The sequence below is a fragment of the Leptosomus discolor genome, chromosome 3 (assembly GCF_034619465.1).
Source record: "Leptosomus discolor isolate bLepDis1 chromosome 3, bLepDis1.hap2, whole genome shotgun sequence".
Lineage (NCBI taxonomy): Eukaryota > Metazoa > Chordata > Aves > Leptosomiformes > Leptosomidae > Leptosomus > Leptosomus discolor.
This window is the reverse complement of record NC_141393.1, coordinates 79,407,975-79,427,141: the sequence shown is the minus strand read 5'-3', so window position 1 is coordinate 79,427,141 and position 19,167 is coordinate 79,407,975. Positions and strand designations below refer to the sequence as shown.

Here is a 19,167-nt window from a genome sequence, read left to right as displayed (position 1 = left end):
GAGTGCCTTGGGACAGGAGTGGAGGCTTCTGAGCTGGCGGTTGCACTGGTCAGTGGTCCTCCCTGCCCTTTCTGTGTAGATAAAATGTGTACGACTGTAGGCAACAGAAATGCATAGTATGCAAAAAAAACCCAAACCAAAATGCAACTTCTGCATCTAAAAGTTTAGGGATGCTTTTGTACTATTAAGGCTTAAGTAGAAATGTTGAACAGGATGAAACTGTTAGTGAATAATATTTCTGTTGATAAGTTAGCTGTCAAAACCACCTTCTGTGGCTGCTTACGATAGTTAAAATGGAGAATGGACTGAAATTACCTTCTGCTTCTCTTCACAGGCTGAAGAACAATGGCTTCCTTCAGCAACCTGACTGTTGGCATTGGTGTTGCCAGTTTTACTGTATTTCAGCTCCTGTTCCATGTTTTAAGTTCTTGGGTGTCAACACGAGTAACACCTGGTTTTAACAGTCTCAGCCAAAAAAGGAAGATCGAATGGAATTCAAGGTAGAGTGTTCAAAACCAGCTACAGCTAATGACCTACCTGAAATTGCCAACATCTGAACCACCTGGGTGTGTGTATATAAAACTGCAGACAATGTTATTAGTTGAACATCCATAAAGATGAGAGGGGTGGCTTTAGGCACTTCACAAATTCTGGATGTAAAATGCTGAGGGCCCCTTCTTGAACACACCAGCATTGCGAACACTCGGACATTGAACACTCTGTTAGACAGTGATGCCCAAGTGAAAGTCAACAAAAAAAGAAAACACTGACTGTGAGAGCTAATAAGGTGAAGGGGATTAAGTTTAAATGGCTTCTCTGTGGCGCTTTTAGTAAAGAGAAGGGGTACAAAATTGCCTTCCCCCAAACATACATGAAAATCGAAGCTATTCCAATTTATTCCATGATCTAAACGCTGGGGTATCTCTAGTCATGCTTTTGGGTGCAAAGCAAGTTGCTCTCTCTTCTCCTACACTGCAAGTTGTTTGATGTAAGCTATGGTTCTCCAAGAAATTCAGTGAATCTTTGGTGTAGTATCGGAGTGAGGCGGGGTTAGACAGTTACATCTGTGTGTCGGTGGGGAAGAAGACTGCAAGAAGAGGAGGGGGACGCTATGACAGACACGGGGTACACGTTCAGGAAGGAGTTGTGGAAACGCCATCTAAAAACCTTCCTCGCTCCCTTGGTGTTTCTGCAGACCTGTCACTGGGATGGATCCACCTGCATTACACTTGTCTCCTCAGACAAAGCACTGATGGAAACTTGTTCAACCCTGTGAATCTTTCCTGGGGGGTTTCTTCTCTTTTAAGCCATAAAGGAAGTATAGGGTAGTAGTTGCAAATGGGATGATCACTGAGGTTTTATTTGCAATATGCTACTCTGAAAGGAGATATATATAGATATATATATATATATAGTACATAAGCTTCTCTGGTTGAAATGAATTGAAACAGCATAACTTTATGCTCGAGTAGCCTATTAAAACTTTAAAATATTTTTCACGTGTTTCTCAAATTTGAAGCTCAAAAATGCGTACCGTATGGCTGTCACTGCACTCAGAACACATTAGTGGTATCACTGTTCCTCCTCAGTGCTGTTTAAAGGCAATATCAGGTGGATACTTTTAAAGTTGTTTCCATTGTTCTAGGCAGCATTAGCAACTCAAATAGGCTTGCCCTTCCATTTGGCAAATGTCCACCTGCAGTGTTCTTAAAGGCACCATCTTAATTCCAGTTCGATCTTTGAATAATTACCTATCTGCCAGAACAACTTTGTAAGATGCCAGATCGTGATACCAGCCCAGCTTAGGTTTCTATCTATGTTACAATCGACAATAGAGGCAGACAGAGAACCTAACTAAACTGTTACCGTGTTGGAGCTGAACTTTTATCTCTAAGCCACAGCAAGTGACCGTTGAATTGCACACTAGGCTTTCTGAGAACTTACCCCATGCCTGGTAGCGCTGTGCTAAGTTGTAGTGCTTTGCATAATAGCAGATGAATTGTTTCACACATCACAAGTGTGCTGGTAATAAGCTGCTCTGTAATCTCTGAGCTACTTTGTAGTAAGGTGCTTAACTACTCAAGTTGATACAGCACCCCAGGCTGTGTCCTTTTTTACTTCTTTCCACATTTTTTCTTGGGATTGACAGCAGGATGTAGATGTTGGCACACACACGAGTTGTGGTCCAGTGCTGCGTCCAGTTCTGGAGTTAGAAGGTGTGAAACACAAAGCGTCGTTCGCCAACAGCTTATGGATGTTCTACCTGAGGAGGGCATGAAGTGACAGAAAGGCTGACTGCGCTCGTGTTTCTGCAGAGGACTGGCTGCTAACTCTGCGAACCGAGCACAGTGTTTTGTCAAACTGCCTCGTCACTCCGGTGTTTCACCAAAATGAAGAGACACCCCAAGGAGTGTCGTATGTGTTCAGAGAATGTAGATGGACACGTATGTACTCTGCAGACGGCTGTGCAGGTACACAAAGTTACTATCTCCCAGTAAAACGAGTTAGGTTTTAACTTAAATGATTTAAAAGTAGATGATTGTTACTTTGTCCTATATTGAACTGCTGTAGGGAGTGCTCACACAAATGGTTCTGTTGGCAGTCCTGAAGGAAACTGGCACAGAGGATGGTTATGCATTTTTATCAGCTCAGCTGGGTCTGGAAGAGGGCATCTGCCTGGAATGAGCTGTAGCGTTGAAAATGTATTGTTACAGTTAGGAGGGTTTTGTAACCAAGCGTTTGAGCTGCAGCTCTGGACTGTTTTCCATACTGTCAATTTGTTCATTCTGACCTTCCAAGAATTAAGAATCAATAAAGTGATTGCTTCTGGAATCTTAAGCATGCAGACGCTCAAATTGAGTTAAAAACTATACTTCGACACAGATGTAGTATAACTCTTTGATTTGTGGTGTATAAATTCCTGTCACATCTTCGGTAATACGTGTTCGTACTGCTATTAAGCAGTTGCGAATATATATATATTCAATAATAAAGGAACAAGTATGCAACTTTTTTCTTTGCAGTTTAATGAGGAGTTAAAGGATGCAAGCTTTGACAGTAATTTCAAGGAAATGTACGGAGCTTGATAGCTTGACCTAGATTCCATATTAAAATGGAGTGTTGCACTATTTCCCTTCTTCTGTCCCCTCTTCTGTGGAGAAACTTCAAAGGCCAGAGTTAAGGAGGAAATCTGCCTTTTTTATTTTTCTTCTTCTTTTTTTCTTTTTTCTCCTCCCCCTTCAAGTGCTGTGCTTGTGTATAGCTTGTATTCTAAACACTAAGGTTTGGCTAAGCAGCCGCTCCTGAGACAAATTGCCACCGTAAATTAATGAGCTATATTCTAGGACAAGTTTTGTTTCTTTCAGCATTACCAAAGTTCAAAAATCCCAGATATTTTTTCAACACTAATATTATATGCCGTACTTTGTTTTAAAAAGGAAGCAAAGTTCCTAGCTCTGTGTTGCAAGAGTAGACATTTTAATTAAACTATGAATTATCATTAAAATTCTGACAACTAAGTTTTCTTTCTTTAAAAAAAAAAAAAAAAAGGAAAAACCCCAACACCTGTGCTATAATAGTTAGTGAATGTTCTCATCCAGCCTGTTACATTTGACTATTCATATTATATTAATCTCCATTCATTTTTTTTGGAACGCTATTGAAAAAGCTGCTGAAAATAGCTCGATGACACTCTTTAAACAAACTGTAAATAGAGACTTAAAAGTCTCTGAAAAGTTACAGAATCTTCTAATGCCAGTAGATGATAATATAGCTTCTGGAAACAGACTGGGGACTGTAACCTACCTTTCTCTGCCAAGCCTTCCCCAGGAAGTAAGATGTTTTCTTCAAATCTTGCATGGTAGAGTTTAGACTCCTGAGAGGGAGTTATGCACATTTAAAATATTATTAACTTCCACATACATGTAGAAAGGCAAGACTAGTAACTAACAGCATCTATTCACCTGTGTGCATGTTGTTAATGCTCTGAATGTGGTGCAAAGGTGTTTCTGCTTACACAGCATCGAACTTCGAGTTCTTATCTTTCAGACGGTGCCCATGATTCAGGAGAGCTGTTTTGGCACGTAGTATTTTTCCTTCCTAGTCACCCTTGAGAAGCGGGAAAGCAGGCAGTAGCCATGCAGTGTTAGATGCAGTTTATAGCAGCGTTAAACCCATGGCTAGAGGAGCAAGGTTACACATTTTGGACGTGTGCCCGTTGCATTGTTCTACCTTCCAGGAATACATGTGGACTCAAAAGGGCAGGAACAGCCCTCGCCTGCCTGCTGGCAGGAGCCCTGCCCGGCCCTCTGTCACTAGGTCATTCTCTTTAAGGGCTTAAGTTAACAGTCAGAATTTTATCTACAGCGTGCGTGGAGCCTGTAGGCTTGAGCCTGGTGTCTTGGGAAAAACAAATGTCTAGTACCCAAGTATGGACAAGGCAACTCTGATGACTGTGGCTTTATCTGGAACACGAGGAGTGTGAAGTAAAGCTGCGAGCTGCTGGTTCGCATGAACCCGGAGCTGTTGCACCTCAGCTACTGTTAGAACTCAGCCACAACCTTTTGTTACACAAGTTTTCTCTGAAAGCCAGAATCTACTTCAAATGCTCTAGAGATTCTTTCTGAAACTTTCCTTGATAGGATTTTTCATTTAATGCCCCTCTTTCCAAAACCTGAACTTGGCAGATTTATTATGAGTCATCTTTTAATTTGGTGCCTGAAAGGAGAAACCTGCTGCTGCAGGACTCATGGGCCAAGCTGAAGATGAAATGCATACAGATTTTCCAGCGAGTGGGTCAATGCGGTAAGTATTTGTTAGAGAACTGGATGTCATGTTGTCTTTAAGGATTCATTAATATATGGGATAATCGGAAGAAAATGTAGATCTTGGCTACTTTCAGTTTAACACCCCCCAACTCCAATCTAACAGATTCCTTCTTGGAATTCCTTCAGACTGGTTTTCCTGCCTGTCGCTGTGTAAGTGGTTGGATGTAGCGTAAAGAAGAGATGATTGTCTTCCTCAAAAGGTGTCTGGATGCAGTTCGGAATGTCTTTGGAAACATCCTACCTTAAGCACAGGATAGGAAGTTGTGGTTGGCGGTACCTCCTGGTGACTGTGATCTCTTTTTCAGGACAGTGTCCACATTCCACGCCTTGGTGGTTGGTGGGTTTTGCCTGTACATATTGTTGTACGATGACGCTGTTAATGCTGACCGTCTCTGGTAAGGCCTGTTACGTATATATTGTATTTACACAATGAAATAACATAATTGAGAAGGAAAAAAGAAGTAATCCTGCAGTGTATTAATTACTGAAGTAATTGTTTCACTTCCCATTAAAATAGGCAGTTGTGATGTGTCCATTTTTATCTCTGTGCTATTTGATAATTCCAAATTATTTTTTCAGTATTATTGTCTTAGTGCATTGTGTCTCTGTGAAGTGGAATAGATAAAATACAACCAATTGATTTGAAATAGCATATTAAATTACTAAAGCATAGAACTGAGAGTGTAACTGCAAGTCAGCATGACTGAAACTCTCCTATTTACTGTAATCATTTTAAAGGGAAATTGAAATGCTGTTGTAGGTCTGGAGCGTGTGAGTGTGTGTGAAAAATGTGGAGGGGCTTATTATAGGTATAAAATATATATGTCTAAATTGATAAATTAAGATGTTTATTTCTGCCTCCCGTAAAGCTTCTGTTGACCTTTGTTTTTAAAAAAGTATGAAAGTTTCAAGTGCTGTCTTCACAAGCAATAGGGATATTTAATAAATGGACTAATAATATATTTTTTTTAGTTAATAAAATACTCTGTATTAAGCTTATCTTTTCTTGATTTCTAGTTATATTGTTTCACACTTTTTTGAGGGAGGAGGAACAGGATGGCTTCATTTTAGTTGAATTAATTATAGATTGCTGTTGGTGTTTTGACATTTTATTCTTTATCCTCTGAAACTCTTTCCCCGTAGAAGGAAGAGACCCTATTTTTCCTGAAGGCTAACTAACTACTTTAAGTTTCATTTCATATTTCTGTTCTAGACTGGTTGTTTTTAACCTTGTCAAAGAACCACACTGTAAGTTTAAACTTAACATCTGATGCTTGTTCTGCTCTCTTGACGTTGTAGATTACTGACATTGCAGCGTGGACTAGACAGGATTGGGTGCTCGAAGCGCTCTGCCACTGACTGGTTATGGGGCTTTGATAAATGTAACACTAATTCATAACACAAATTTAGGCAACATTGGCCTCTTCTGTATATGGTGATACATGATTAAATTGTTGTCTGCTTTGGCTTTTCTTCATTGCATTCTGGTATCTTCAGAGAGACCAAATACAGTCTTGAGTATCTTGTGAGATCTGTTAACCATGTTGAAAAGCAGCATGTTGTTATAACCCTCTTGGTGCGTGTTGTGGTAAGCTTTATCAGATAGAAGCTTTTATCCTGGTTTGTTTGAGTAGACCTTGTTCTAAACACAAGAAGTCATGAATGGCAGAAATAAAAGCCTCTTGGCAATGATAAACAAATTGAGTCTTCGCATTTACTAATTTTTCCTGGTATAATTCCAGGAAAAATTCAAATTATGCAGAAATCGAACCACTTTTTGCTCTTAGAAAGTTTGAGAGAAGTGATGTTAGATACTTTTGTATACTGCATTGAAAACTTAATCTTGCTTAGGGAGCCTTAGCATCCTAGATTATGTAAAAACATTAAGTCTTGAAAGACAAAATCCATCTGCCTTTGGGGGAATTTTTTTCTGTGTTTCTACTATTGCTTCTAGGTAGCTTGTTCTGTTTGGATGTGTTTACAACGATTGCTATCAGTGCTTTTATTTACATTAGGTAGAGTAAGGAAAACTTTGTATGTATATATTTAAAAATCTAGTGGAAGTAAATCAAATCTGTGTGTTTTAAATCAAAGCTTCAGGTTAATTTCACGGCAGTATTTCTGTAAATTGTTTCTCGTTCAAAATTATCTTAATGGTTTCAGGAATTTGTCAATTAAAAGTGCACACTTCAGATGTGGAAATCAGTATTTTTAGTTGTTAAACTAATAATTTTAAAATGTGTGAAGTATCATTTAGTGTATTTAGAACAGTTACAATGATTTAAATTCATGTTCATGCAAGTGATTAAGTGCAAAGGAAGACCAAACATAGTACTGCCCATGGCTTTACGAGTACTTGTATGCGGCCTGCGAGTAAAATACAGCTGCGTGAGGCTTTCTTCTGCCAGTGGAGCCAGAATCGTAGGGTGCTTTTCTCGGAGTTTGTAGATGTGCATTTTCTTCTAAGGCTGACTTTTGCATTACTCTTAAAACTGAGAGGGCTAACATTAGTCTATGCATTCCCCATAGGTCATATTGGCTGCCAGTACACGGTAATTAAAGCCTTAGCTGACCATGTAGAGCTTCAACCATTTGGGATTTTTCCCCCAGTCTATTTTATGGCTTAGCTGCACGTTAAATCTTAAGTTGCTTATCATTTTTACATTGATTCATAGCTGAATCTGTGTAGTCTTGATTTTAATTGAATAAGACTGAAGAGGGAAAACCCAAATTATATGGGAAATGGCAGATGGACTGTTGCAAGGCTGCTCAGTCTGGAAGTCCAGTGCCCTTTTGAAATGCGGGCGTAAGCCGTGGGACTTGGTCGTTTACAGAAATGAAGGATGCATAAGGTTTTCTGTAGGAGTCTCTTATTTGTAAATCTTGTTTCAGTAGTTTTTAAGTAAATGTCCAGGAATCCTTCATGCAGGTCTCTTGCACTGTTCTAGCCCAGGTAGCCTGGAAACATTACACAGATGCTCCGATTTTAGACTACTGGGAAGGTTTTGATACAGACACTCTTTCCCTCTAGTTATTGCCACTGTCTTTGTGTAGTCATTGACTGTATGACAGTATCCAATCTGTTCTTTTCTGTGGGATTTAAAGATATTTATATCTATAATAGAAAATCACAAGTTCTGAGCCTCTGTGTACGTCAGCCTAACTTCTGGCCTCACGTGGAGCTTAAATGCATGGTGATGATGATACCCATAAAGGGATCAGGACTCCAGCTAAGGGTTTGGGTTCAGTGGAGAGAGGATGTGGTATTACTGTCAGGTGATGCCTGAAACTAGATATGATATATCCTAACAAAGGATAATAAAGACTGTAGCCTTGATAAGTTACAGGGAAGCATCAGCATTGTGTATGGATGCCTTTTTTGATGGTCTAGGACTTCTCATAACACTTTGCTTTTTTTTTTTTTTGGATATTTAATACAGACTATCTAGGAGATGATGTAGAAATTGTTTTTGAGGTGGTGAAAATAACACAGTAGAAAATGTGGAGGTGGTGGAGATCAGATAAGGAGAGGGAAAAGATGTAGATAAGCGAATGAAGTTGTAGTTTCACAGAAGAGCAGGCTTTTTCATGTGACTGTCCACTTCAGAGTCATTACACTTTTTCAAGTTTGATGTTCGATTAGCATTTTGTGTGACTCTGTATCTGCAAAGAAGTTTGAAGAAGTTTGGTCACGTGGATTTTTGTTTGTTGTATCTGTCTGTGCACGTTCATGTGTAAATCATTTGCCACACATACCTCCTTAGCAATCACAAAAGAGATAGCTCTTCCTTTTTGTTTATTCAAGTCACTCCCTGTTTGTCACTCCTGGCTCTTGCTTGCATCAAAGCGAGGCTGCAGACATCAGGGCTCATAAGCTCCATTGCACTTCCCATTCAAGGTGGAATTCAGGAAGTCTAGAAGATTTTAGACTAGAATGGAAATTTTCCATTAATTGAGATTAATTTGGGAATCTAACATGGACTCTTCTTGAAGGGACGTGACAGATGGCCAGCGCAGCCATATATGTTGTTAAAGGGTTGGTGTAGAAAGTCTAGAGCAGGTTTGGTGCAAGGTGACCATTCCCACAGAGTGACCATGTCTCATCCAGTTAAGCCTTGTTTACCAATACCAAGGAGCCAATTTCATATACTCAGTCCTTTGCATCTTCTCGGGAGAAGAACATGAAGGTTCTTGAGCGCAGGCTCAGTCTTGGCGATGAAGTGTGTTTGGGAGCACTTACGAGTTTGGCTGTGATGTTGCCGCTGCCGCAGCTGGGAACTCTATGGGAGGGCTGTAACTCCTTAAAGAGTTTCTGCTGAAGTTGTGAGAACGCACCTGTCTGTGCTCTGTGCCTAGCTGTGACTTTTCAGAAGAGCTAGACCTGAAGAAGCGCTCTGTCCACAACCTATGTAGCTCATGAAACCAGGTTTTGAAGCTGTGGAAAAGCCCTCCTGTCTCAAGTTGTAGTTAAGAGAACCTCTGTGGCCAGTCTTAAGAGATGGAGTGAGCTCCAGGCTCTCCTGGTAATGTTTTTCCTTACCTAACGGCAGAATTGTGGTTTTGTGAGTCCTCCTAGTTTCCTATAAGCTATGCTCTCGCTCAGGGAAACAGTTAGTTTTAGATGCTAAGAAAGCCTTAAAATTTAGTGAACAGATTGTAATAATACAGGAAATCTCTTCCACTGCTTTGTTCCAATAGGATTAAAAAATAATGGCTAAGTAATAGCATTTCACTGCTTTCCAGCTGAGGTGGACTTTGTATTGGAGGCGGCTGTAAGCACAGTTGTGTTCCTTTTTTCTCAAAAGGTTTACGACAAAGATTGCTTTCACAGCTTGTTTTGAGCAGTCCACATTTTATAAACCTGTAGACCTGTCACTTGAAGCACAATTCATACTTACACAAAACGTATCTAGATTAAGTGCACAACTTAAGTTAAAAAAAGGGTTATGATCTTTATGCTGAGGAAAAGAGAGGTGCTTATCGACTGTGACACGGTAGGAACGCACGGAGAACAGTGGAGGAAAGAGCAGCTGTTAGGTGCTGTGATGTGGATGCTTCCCTTGCCTGCGCTGTAGTCACAAGTTTGGGTTCGCTGAACATCCTAGAGGAACTGAAGTTGTGTGTGTGCCACTAAGAGCTTTGCCTGCTGAACGTTTGGTACCAAAAGGGAAGGGACAGAAGGTGTGAAACTACTCTGAAAAGCGTTTCTCCTCGAAGGTTCCTTGGCCGCAAAGAACTGGCAAATAATTCCTTTCGTGTCTCCTTCTACTCTGATTATCCCTATAAGCATCCACCCTTTTATGAATATGAGGAGCACCAGCTGAGCAGGATATTTTTGTCATCCTTAACCAGGTTTTACCACTGGCAGAAGAACAAAAATGGAGATGCAGAGTGTCAGTTAAAGTACTAAGAGACACTGCCTGGGCTGTTCTCTTTTCCCCTCTACTCCCAGAGAGGCCAGCTCAGGGTACTGGCTGGGTTTCAGTTCTGATCTCCAGTGACGCTCTTGAGGTGGTCTCTACCCCGAGGCAGGGGGTAATCCTGAGTAGGGTGGTTAGTAGATGTCTTACACCTGAGTGGCAGAGCAATCCGTTTGCATGAGTAGGGCCTTTTTTAACCAAATGTCGTAATGTTTTACTGATGGGTCAAGAGTAGGGTGACGTGATGGACATGATGTGTTTGATGTGTGTATGTCCTTTGCAAATTACCGTGTTATAAGGGCTGTAACTGTGTATTTTTGGTATGTTTACAGGGGTGACCCTTCAATTGTGAAACTGAATATTGCTATTACCACAGGCTACCTCATTTCTGGTAATTATGCAACGCGTATATAACACACAGAACCTGTATATTTATATTAAGTTGCTATGCCTATATATTTATACTGAGTCACTGCGCTGGAGATGTGATATGTATGTACAATACAGTTTCTACTGTGGCTTTTGAAATTGCTAATGGAGTTGTGGGTTGTGGTGAAATCACAGGATCTTGCCAGCGGATGCGAAAAATGGAATGATACCTCCCCAAGCACTGAGGAAATGCCACTGTGTGGCTTTGTGATGGTTTGATACACAACCACCAGCTCCAGCTCAGCTTTGTCCTTCATCCAGCAGAGAAGGTGTTAAGCAGTGCCCTTCGCTCCCTTCGGGGTGTCTACAAGTCATAGCTCTTTTATCCTGTGTTTCTGCCTGTGACCTCAGAACGCTGGCAAAAGACCTCTAGTAACCCTCAATACAAGCTGTGGCAAATGGTGCCATAGGATCCTGCCCACCCTCCTTTTAGTCTCACTTTAAGCCAAAATTTAGTCATGTATAAAACACGGGTTTTTAAAATTATTTTCTTGGTATGGCATTTACCCCTACATATGTTTTGTGTTCTTAATTATTTACTGTCAACTGAAATTGGCACGGGAATTTTGCTACAGAATGCTTTGGAGCTTTCACTTACGGTGTGTGAGGATAATACTGACTTAGCAAAGCAAAAACTTGTGACTTGGACTATTTTCAGGGAAAATGTCTCATGTTAGGATGGAGTCTCTGGTCAGAGACTGGGCCGTGGACTTGATTGTCTCTCTGACTAGATTTCTCATCTCAGTGGGGCTGCTGATCTGGTGATCAGCACACTCAGTTAAACTGTGGGTTGCTTTAAGTCTCTGTTTTTTCCACAAGAACTTCAGCTCCCGTGTTTAAATTCATTGGTGTCTATTTTCGAATAATTATGCATTAGACTTTCATTATGAATTAATGAATGCCTTTGAACAAAGCCCCGAACCTGGCCGCTCATTCTCTCACTTCCTTATATAGTTAATGTTTAATTATTAATAGGAAGTGGAGCGGCTATGTCAGGTGATAGAGAGGCCTGCCCGAGGATAGCTAAGATAGGAGACATCAAGGCACTCGCTGGCGATACAAAAGGCACAGGGGTAAAGTCTTTGATTTGGGACCTTGGTCACTAATATTCCAGTCCAAAGTACTCATTTGGAGAAAGTAGGGGCAGAAATTGCTTGTTCCAGTACACAGATGAAAATAGTCTGAAATCTTGGACCATCATGGGAGAAAAAAAGAACTTTTCTGTCAAAGCTTTCCCTATAGCATTAATTCAGGTTTGCAGTAATTGGAAAATTCTGATTGAATGAAGCAAACATCCTGCTCATTCCAAGGGCCCCTTGCAAAATATTTTCGGTAGATGGTTCCCTGTTTGCCAATATAACTACTTCTGGATTCAGAGGTTCCCCATAATAGATCCCTGCATTTATTGTAAGTGTTTTTGTATTGGCTATGCCCCCTGTAGCACCACCCCCCCCCTTTTTTTTTTTTTGTCACTTGTTCCAAATTTTTGGGTTCCTAAGTGTGAAGTCTTGCTATGAGATTCAGGATCCACTTTCTTTTTCCAAAATACTTCAGCTAAAGCTATTGCCTCTGTACTTCCATTGATGTGGAAAGTAATAATTTATGGCAACTGTTGGAAGAATACTGTTGCTTCATGCTTTGACCAAAGCAAAGTCTTTAGGATAAAGATGTTCTCTTCAGAGATAATGAATTCAGAGAGTTTCTACTGATGCCACGTGTTGGCATGTACACCTTCAAAACTTAGAGAAACACGGTTCTGAGGTCAATGGTAGTGTAACAAATTGTTCTTTATCGTTATTTCTTTTCTCTTGTAGATTTGTTGCTTATTATTTACTACTGGAAGGCAATTGGTGACAAGTTTTTTGTAATACATCACTTGGCAGCTCTGTACGCTTACTATTTTGTACTGGTGAGTGCTGTATTTTCCAGTAACGTAACAAGCAGATGAGACTGAAGACAGTGCTTTTGTAGCTTTCATTTGCTTAATGTTTTAAAAAAATATTCACTGGTTGGTCTGTTAGCTTCGAGAAAGGCATATTTATATTTTCAGTCATCATTACTTTCTAAATGGTTTTATCGGTCAGCTGTGGTAAGTGCATGCCTTTTCAGTGTTACAGTCCTTCAGCAACAACGTGTGACTTATTTAACTGCTGAAATTAAGACTCTTCTCAGTTTTTTCCTGTAGAGAGACTTTGACAGAGGGGCTTTTCACATGGTTGTAGAAAAGAGTTTCGAATAAAACCGTAAGCCTGAATATTTAGTTGGAAAATGAGAAGGAAATGATTCAAGTGGCTTTGTTCTGCTTGTGATTGTATGTACAAGGCCACAGGTCAGCGATCGCTGACTCTGGCGAATGTGCTACAATCCCCGGGTGTGTTTTTTCTGGGGTGGGTTTTTTTTTTTTCTTTTTCCTTTTTTTTTTCTCCAATCTGTTATGACACAAACTGATCCTCTGAGACTTCTTGTTGAAGGTTACTTTGGTGGGGAAACAGTGGTTGATTAACTGTACATATCTATAAATACCTGTGGCGTACATAGATTGAAGGGAAAAGGGGAAGAGAAGGATACTGTTGTAGGACAAAAACTGACTTAGTTCTCTGCTGCTGCTGGAATTTCTCAAAGATGCCCACGTGACTTGGTAGAAATCCCGCTGACCTCCAGAATAATGCTTCTGAATTTCTTCTGAAAAGCTCATTCAGTAAATAAAGAAATCTTACAAAGTACAATTTACTTCATTTACCGCATTTTTTTCCCTGCCTACTGTGTGAATCCCGGTCTTACAATATTAAAAGTGTCGAGATGCCAGATTACTGTCAGATTTCCCTTGTAATGGTTTAAAGGGGATGAAGTAAATACTCTGTTTCGGGTCGAAGGTAATTAGATCTACTAATATTATCATGGATGAAAGCGAATTAGAGCTGAATATTAGAGAAATGAAAACGCCACTGCCAAGGCTAATCCCTGCTGCAGAAAATTCGGTAGTTGTTTTGGTAGTGAATAGGAAGCGTAGTGTTAGTGTGAACTTCTTTTGAAGCGGTTCGTATTATTTGGATATAGCTCTGCCCTTGGATGTCTGTGGGTTACTCTCATTCTCTGTCTTCAGAGGAAGTTACTTATAAGTATCTTATTTCAAAAATTGCTCTTGAAGGTAGGAGAGAATTTGATTAAAACCACGGATTTTCTATTTGGTGTAGCGCGAACTGACATGAAGTGCCTGAAGTAGTGGGTATTAGCACGCTCGGCGGGGGAAAGAGGGATCACGACGCACGCTCCGCAGGTTGTTCAGGAGACCTGAGGAAATTTTTTAAAAAATCTTTTTTATCTCTGCATCTGCAACCTGCTGCTTACCCAGCCGTTGTGTAATGGGATACTATTTCCAGGACAACCAGACGATAAGGCAGAGAATGTGCTGTACTTTGTCACTCGAAGGAGAGCGCTCAGTGAGGACGTGTAAAGGCGCCGCGCGGGGAAGATGGGCTCTTCTTCCATCCCGCGGGGCACGGCGGGGACTGCGGCAGAGCGGCGGAAAGGGCTCCCCTGCAGCGGGGAGGAGAGAAGAAAGGGCTTTGTGCGCCGTTTCTGCTGCCAAATAAGAGCTGGGAATTGGTCTTCGCTTTGGGAAATGATGTTCCTGAAACAATGCAGGGACAGTTTTCTTTACCTTCCAGTGTTTCTGTTTGGGCTTGTTTAAACATTGAGAAATCCTAAATATTTACAGTTCTCTTAGACAGTAATAGTGTCATTATAATGATAACCTGTGACCACTTGTGGCAGTCTTCTCTAGCTGGCTCCCCGTGGGCACTTACCTGTAAGTCTTCTAAAGGCTTATTTAAAGTAAGAAACGACCGATTTGAGTTACCTGAAGGACAGTTGCAGCTTTTTGTAGTAAACCTCATTTTCAAATTGTGAGGGAAGTTGCCGCGGCTGGCAGAGTCGCTTACTACCGGTTTTAATAAAGAAGTTGAGACGTTGTGTCGTTCTGTGTGTACTTAAAGGCTTTAATCAAGTTTTCACATCTACACTGCTGATTTTTGTGTGTCTGTTTTGTTTTGCTAACCAGAGCAAAGGTCTGTTGGCTTATTTTGGAAACTTCCGTCTGCTGGCAGAGTTCTCCACTCCTTTTGTCAATCAGCGGTAAGTGGTGAGGGAATTTTTGCATAGTACCTTTAAATTCTAATCTGTATTATTATTTCTGGCATTTAGGAAGTTGTCTGTTGTTGTTGAATGTCTGCTGAAAGGGAACGTGTATATCCTGAGCTAAGGATTACGATGTGGAAACCTTTTTTGCTATGAAAACTTGTCGCTGCTGTAGCTGCAGCAGTATAACTAAGGCGTTCACCCCCGAGTTCCATTCAGAGCAGACCAGCCTTCATAGGAAGTGCCAAATTTTTATGAAAGTACTGATGAAAAAGTTCATAAATATCATATTGTTTATTAGCCTTCGTATGTTCATTTAATTATTATAATAAAGTCGTCACTTTCAAAAGGGATTATTTTAGTATCGCGGACCAGGGAAAGAAGGAAGATAACATTGTCATCAGAATCCTAGCGTGGAATTTGCAGTTTGTTTAGCAGTACTGCACATATATAGATCAATATTAATATACGCATATGAATACATAGAGTAATATGAATGTATATTCTTTATTTACATTCAAAAATAGTTCTGGAAATTATTTTGAGCGCTTTTGAGCACTTGAAAAATAGTAAAGCACCTAACTATACCTGGAATGGTTAATCTTCACAGTTGTGATCGGAGAAGGCAGCTCCTTTGCAGAGCTCAGTGAGTCGAAGCCTGCCATGGCTTCTGGGTGTAGCGTTGCTACTAGAATGGCCGCTGTATCAGAAAAGGGCCGTGATAAAGCCACGTACCGCAGGTAGGGGAGAGCAGTCAGTGGGGTTTCCCGGTGCTCTGGGGAGGGTGGCCTCTGTCCTTATGCTGTGGCCACCATGAGCCAGCTGGGGACAGGGATTTGCCCCAGGAAGGCTTCACCTCGGGAGAGGGGCTTTGGTACAGGGCAGTGCTGCAGTCCTCTCCTCTTTGTCATTTTTTTTTTGCAATGTAGGATCAGAGCTTTCAGTGTATCACATGCCTGTTCCTCACCCCTACCTTTTGGGGTGTATTTCTGCTTTACTGATCCTACGTGTGTAGGATCTGTTTTCTTTTCCAGGTGTCTGTTAGAGAAAGGATAAGCTTTGTAAGGTACGTAGGAACTGTAACCCTCCTGCAAACAGGCTGTCTGAGTGTTACCCATTACTGCATTGTGGCTGTAAACTGAAATGTTTTATGAGACTGTAGCACTCCTCAGATCTCTAAGAATAAAAAAGATTGTGCTGAGATCCCTTTCGAACATCCGCTTGGCAAATTCCGCTTGCAGGAGGGCAGGGCGGATAACAGAGCTCTCCAGAGGTGGCTTTCATTTGCCCAGGCGCAGCTGAGTAGGAGATTATAGTCTAACGTAGTCTGTGCTCCGTGTGCACAGAGAAACTGAGGAGTAAATAAACACTTCTTTAAACTTATTTTAGTAATACAAGGAAGAGGAGGGTAAGAAGATGAAAAAAGGTGGCACTATATTCTGGGTTTCTATATTGAAATTCATGGCCTAGTGAATGGCAACTAGTTCTCCCAGCTGACTTGTACCAAGACAGGATCTCATCCTGGGGTTGTGTGGTACCTGTGCGGACGCTCACCGTTCAGAGGGCGGCGGTAGGCAGTGTGGTGGTGCACCTGGCTGGTACATGTTATACTTTCAAGGTGCCCACGGTGAGATCATGTGCCGTTGAACACCAACATTCACGGCTTTCTCGGGAAAACGGAAATCACTGCAGGAGATAATAAAGTCCCTTGCAGTAAGGGATGTCATCTCATTAGTGCATGAATTGGGTTTTTTTTGTTCTGTTTGGGGTTTTTTTATTAAATTTGAAGAGAACCAGACCCTTAAGACAGTAAGTGGTGGATAATGATAATGACTTACATTATGTTTCTTGTTTGCATTCTTAGTGTTACCAAAAGAGCTATTATTAAGATACAAAACGATGTTCTAATCTCAGAACTGTCTGTGTATATCCTGCCTGTGTTGTTAGGGATATCTAATTGGCGGTTGTCTTCATGCCAAGCATTTAGATGTTTTAATGTTAGTATCAGCATTTATGTACTTAATTATGAACTGTGGTGGGTAAAATTGTAATGGTGACTGTGATTTACTGACCTTTATATTTTTTTTAATTCTCTGGGAGAGGGAAGTTGCTAAGCAGATGTCCAGTTACCTATACCGGCACATGACAGTATATTTTAAAACCTTTTCTTATATTGCTTTTGGAATTTGCGTTACATATCAGTGAGAGTACAGGCTCTGATAGTTAGTCTGATCAAATATATCGGGTCTCTCTCTTCATCCCAGTAAGTGTTTCGGTGGTGAGGTACTCTGCTTGCAGGCTGGACTGCCACCTTGAGTGCTTGGATTTTCATGGTCTCAGTTGCACTCAATGAATTCCTGGAGTATTCCCATTAGAGCTGGATGTCTGACAAATCTTTTTGGTATATCTCTTAATTACCTAGGTTGTGATCTGTGGGTAATTAAATTAGAAATGTCTTTTAAAACCAGTTATAGAACTGCTCTTTTGTTAAATACTTTTACCCTCATGTTTTCTTGGAAAGAAACTGATTATTCCACTTCCCCTCCCCATCTCCCATCATGAATACAGTGATTTCAGTCACTTTCCTCTGGTCCTGTCTTTAACCTGCCATTGTTCCACAAATTTCCCTTGTGTTTATTGTGGTGTGTGAATGGTAAAGAATTAGAGGACTTTATTGTTCCCTTTTCTAGGAATTCAACCTGCGGGTTCGGTGTGCTAGGCAATAGATAAGTTCTGCCTGTCTACTAAGGAGTTAATATGCAAGAACTTTTTTTTAAAGACCGCTTACGACCCAGCAGTAGTGGGAGAGAGGGTTTTTAGATTTATCTTTTTTCATTGCATAACATACCTAGCTGTGACGTGGTCCAGTGCCATTCACAATGTCTGGTTCTGAAGTTCTGGTTTCGGGCCGAACGGAATCAGTCAGAAAATCCCACATTTGAGAAACTGGGAATTAGAGCTCTATCTAGCTTACCCTACCCAAATACCGGGCTAGAATTGCTTTCAGGGAAACAGTAGAATTTTGGTTGCCCATTGGTGCAAACTGTGGTAGCAAGTAATAAATTTGTATCTATCCTTTTAAGAGAGCATTTGAATTACAGTGTATTACGCAGTCGTCACTGAAACGCATACTGGTTGTCAACTGGTGTGCAGTTCAAGTCAGGATTTTCTGCATGTTGCTCTGCAGTGTACTGCATATCACACACTGCTTCAGTGGGGAAAAAAATGCAGCCAAGCAGAAGAATTTGCAACTAAGCCAAGACACAGTGTATAATAATTTAGAAATTATAAATGTAGTTAACATTATAAATGTTAATAAATTAGCTATTAATTAGGAAAACCCCATGAAACAAAATCCTTTTTTAATGAGATGGCTTCAAGTCTGCCCAGTATTTGTGCACACTTCTTTTGCAGGTGGTTTTTTGAAATACTGGGGTATCCCAAATCTTCGAAGGCCAACATCATCAATGGTGTGCTGATGACAGTTGTGTTCTTCGTGGTGAGGATTGCCGTCATACCTGTATATTACAGCCATGTAATTTCTTCGTTTGGAACAGAGGCTTTCCAGAGATTGGGATTTGCAGCCCAGAGCGCCTGGATTATCTCAAGTGTTGTCTTGGATGTTATGAATGTGATGTGGATGGTCAAAATTGCAAAAGGATGCTACAAAGTCATTTGTCTTATCGGACAGGAGGAAGCCAAAACTCATAGAAATGGAAAATCCGACTAGAAATCATACGCGTAAAATGAAAATTTCTGCTATGAAAATAAGTAGGGTTCACTGAAACTGCACATTTCTGCCATGGAATGCTCCTCTTGAGGAAACAAGGTATTACCTCTGTACTGACCTTCCTCTTTCCCTAGCCGCACTGCCTGCACACCCGGGGCCACGCTTTATGGATCCTGTCTGGTGAGGAGTAAAAGCAAAAGCTCGCGCAAACGAGTTCCACGTGTCTGTTCCAAGCAGCTACAAGCTACTGAAGTGAGAAGGGAGCAGACTGGTGACTTGCTTGTTGTCCACCAGTGTGTTTGAAGTGTTTCACTCAGGTTTCTCAGATTAATGTGTTTTATAAATCCAGTGAATACTGGCATCTCTCTTTTTTTAGAAAACAAAAAAAAACTCCCCAAACTCCTGATATGGTGCAATTTTCCTGGCACGTTTCTATGTTTTCTTCTAGGGATAACAATCAAGATTTCATTCTTGACAACTTTTTAATTTTTGCAAGGAAAGCTAAAAATTTAGCTTCGTTTCTGTGAAGTCTTTTACTGCTTTTTGTTCTGCCTTATATGAATGCAAACCATTTTGGGAAATTTATGAAATAATTTTATCTAAAATGCTGTATTATAAGACTGTA

General features: G+C 40.7%; 1 protein-coding gene across 1 annotated transcript; it reads left to right on the top strand.

Annotated features, from left to right (window-relative positions):
- Positions 1-345: 345 nt before the first annotated feature.
- Positions 346-18,542, top strand: TLCD4 (TLC domain containing 4). The gene is made up of 6 exons (XM_009955427.2): positions 346-500; positions 5,132-5,221; positions 10,579-10,637; positions 12,490-12,584; positions 14,736-14,809; positions 18,227-18,542. The coding sequence occupies exons 1-6, from the start codon at positions 346-348 to the stop codon at positions 18,540-18,542; spliced, it is 789 nt and encodes a 262-aa protein (XP_009953729.1).
- The last annotated feature ends 625 nt before the right edge of the window (positions 18,543-19,167 follow it).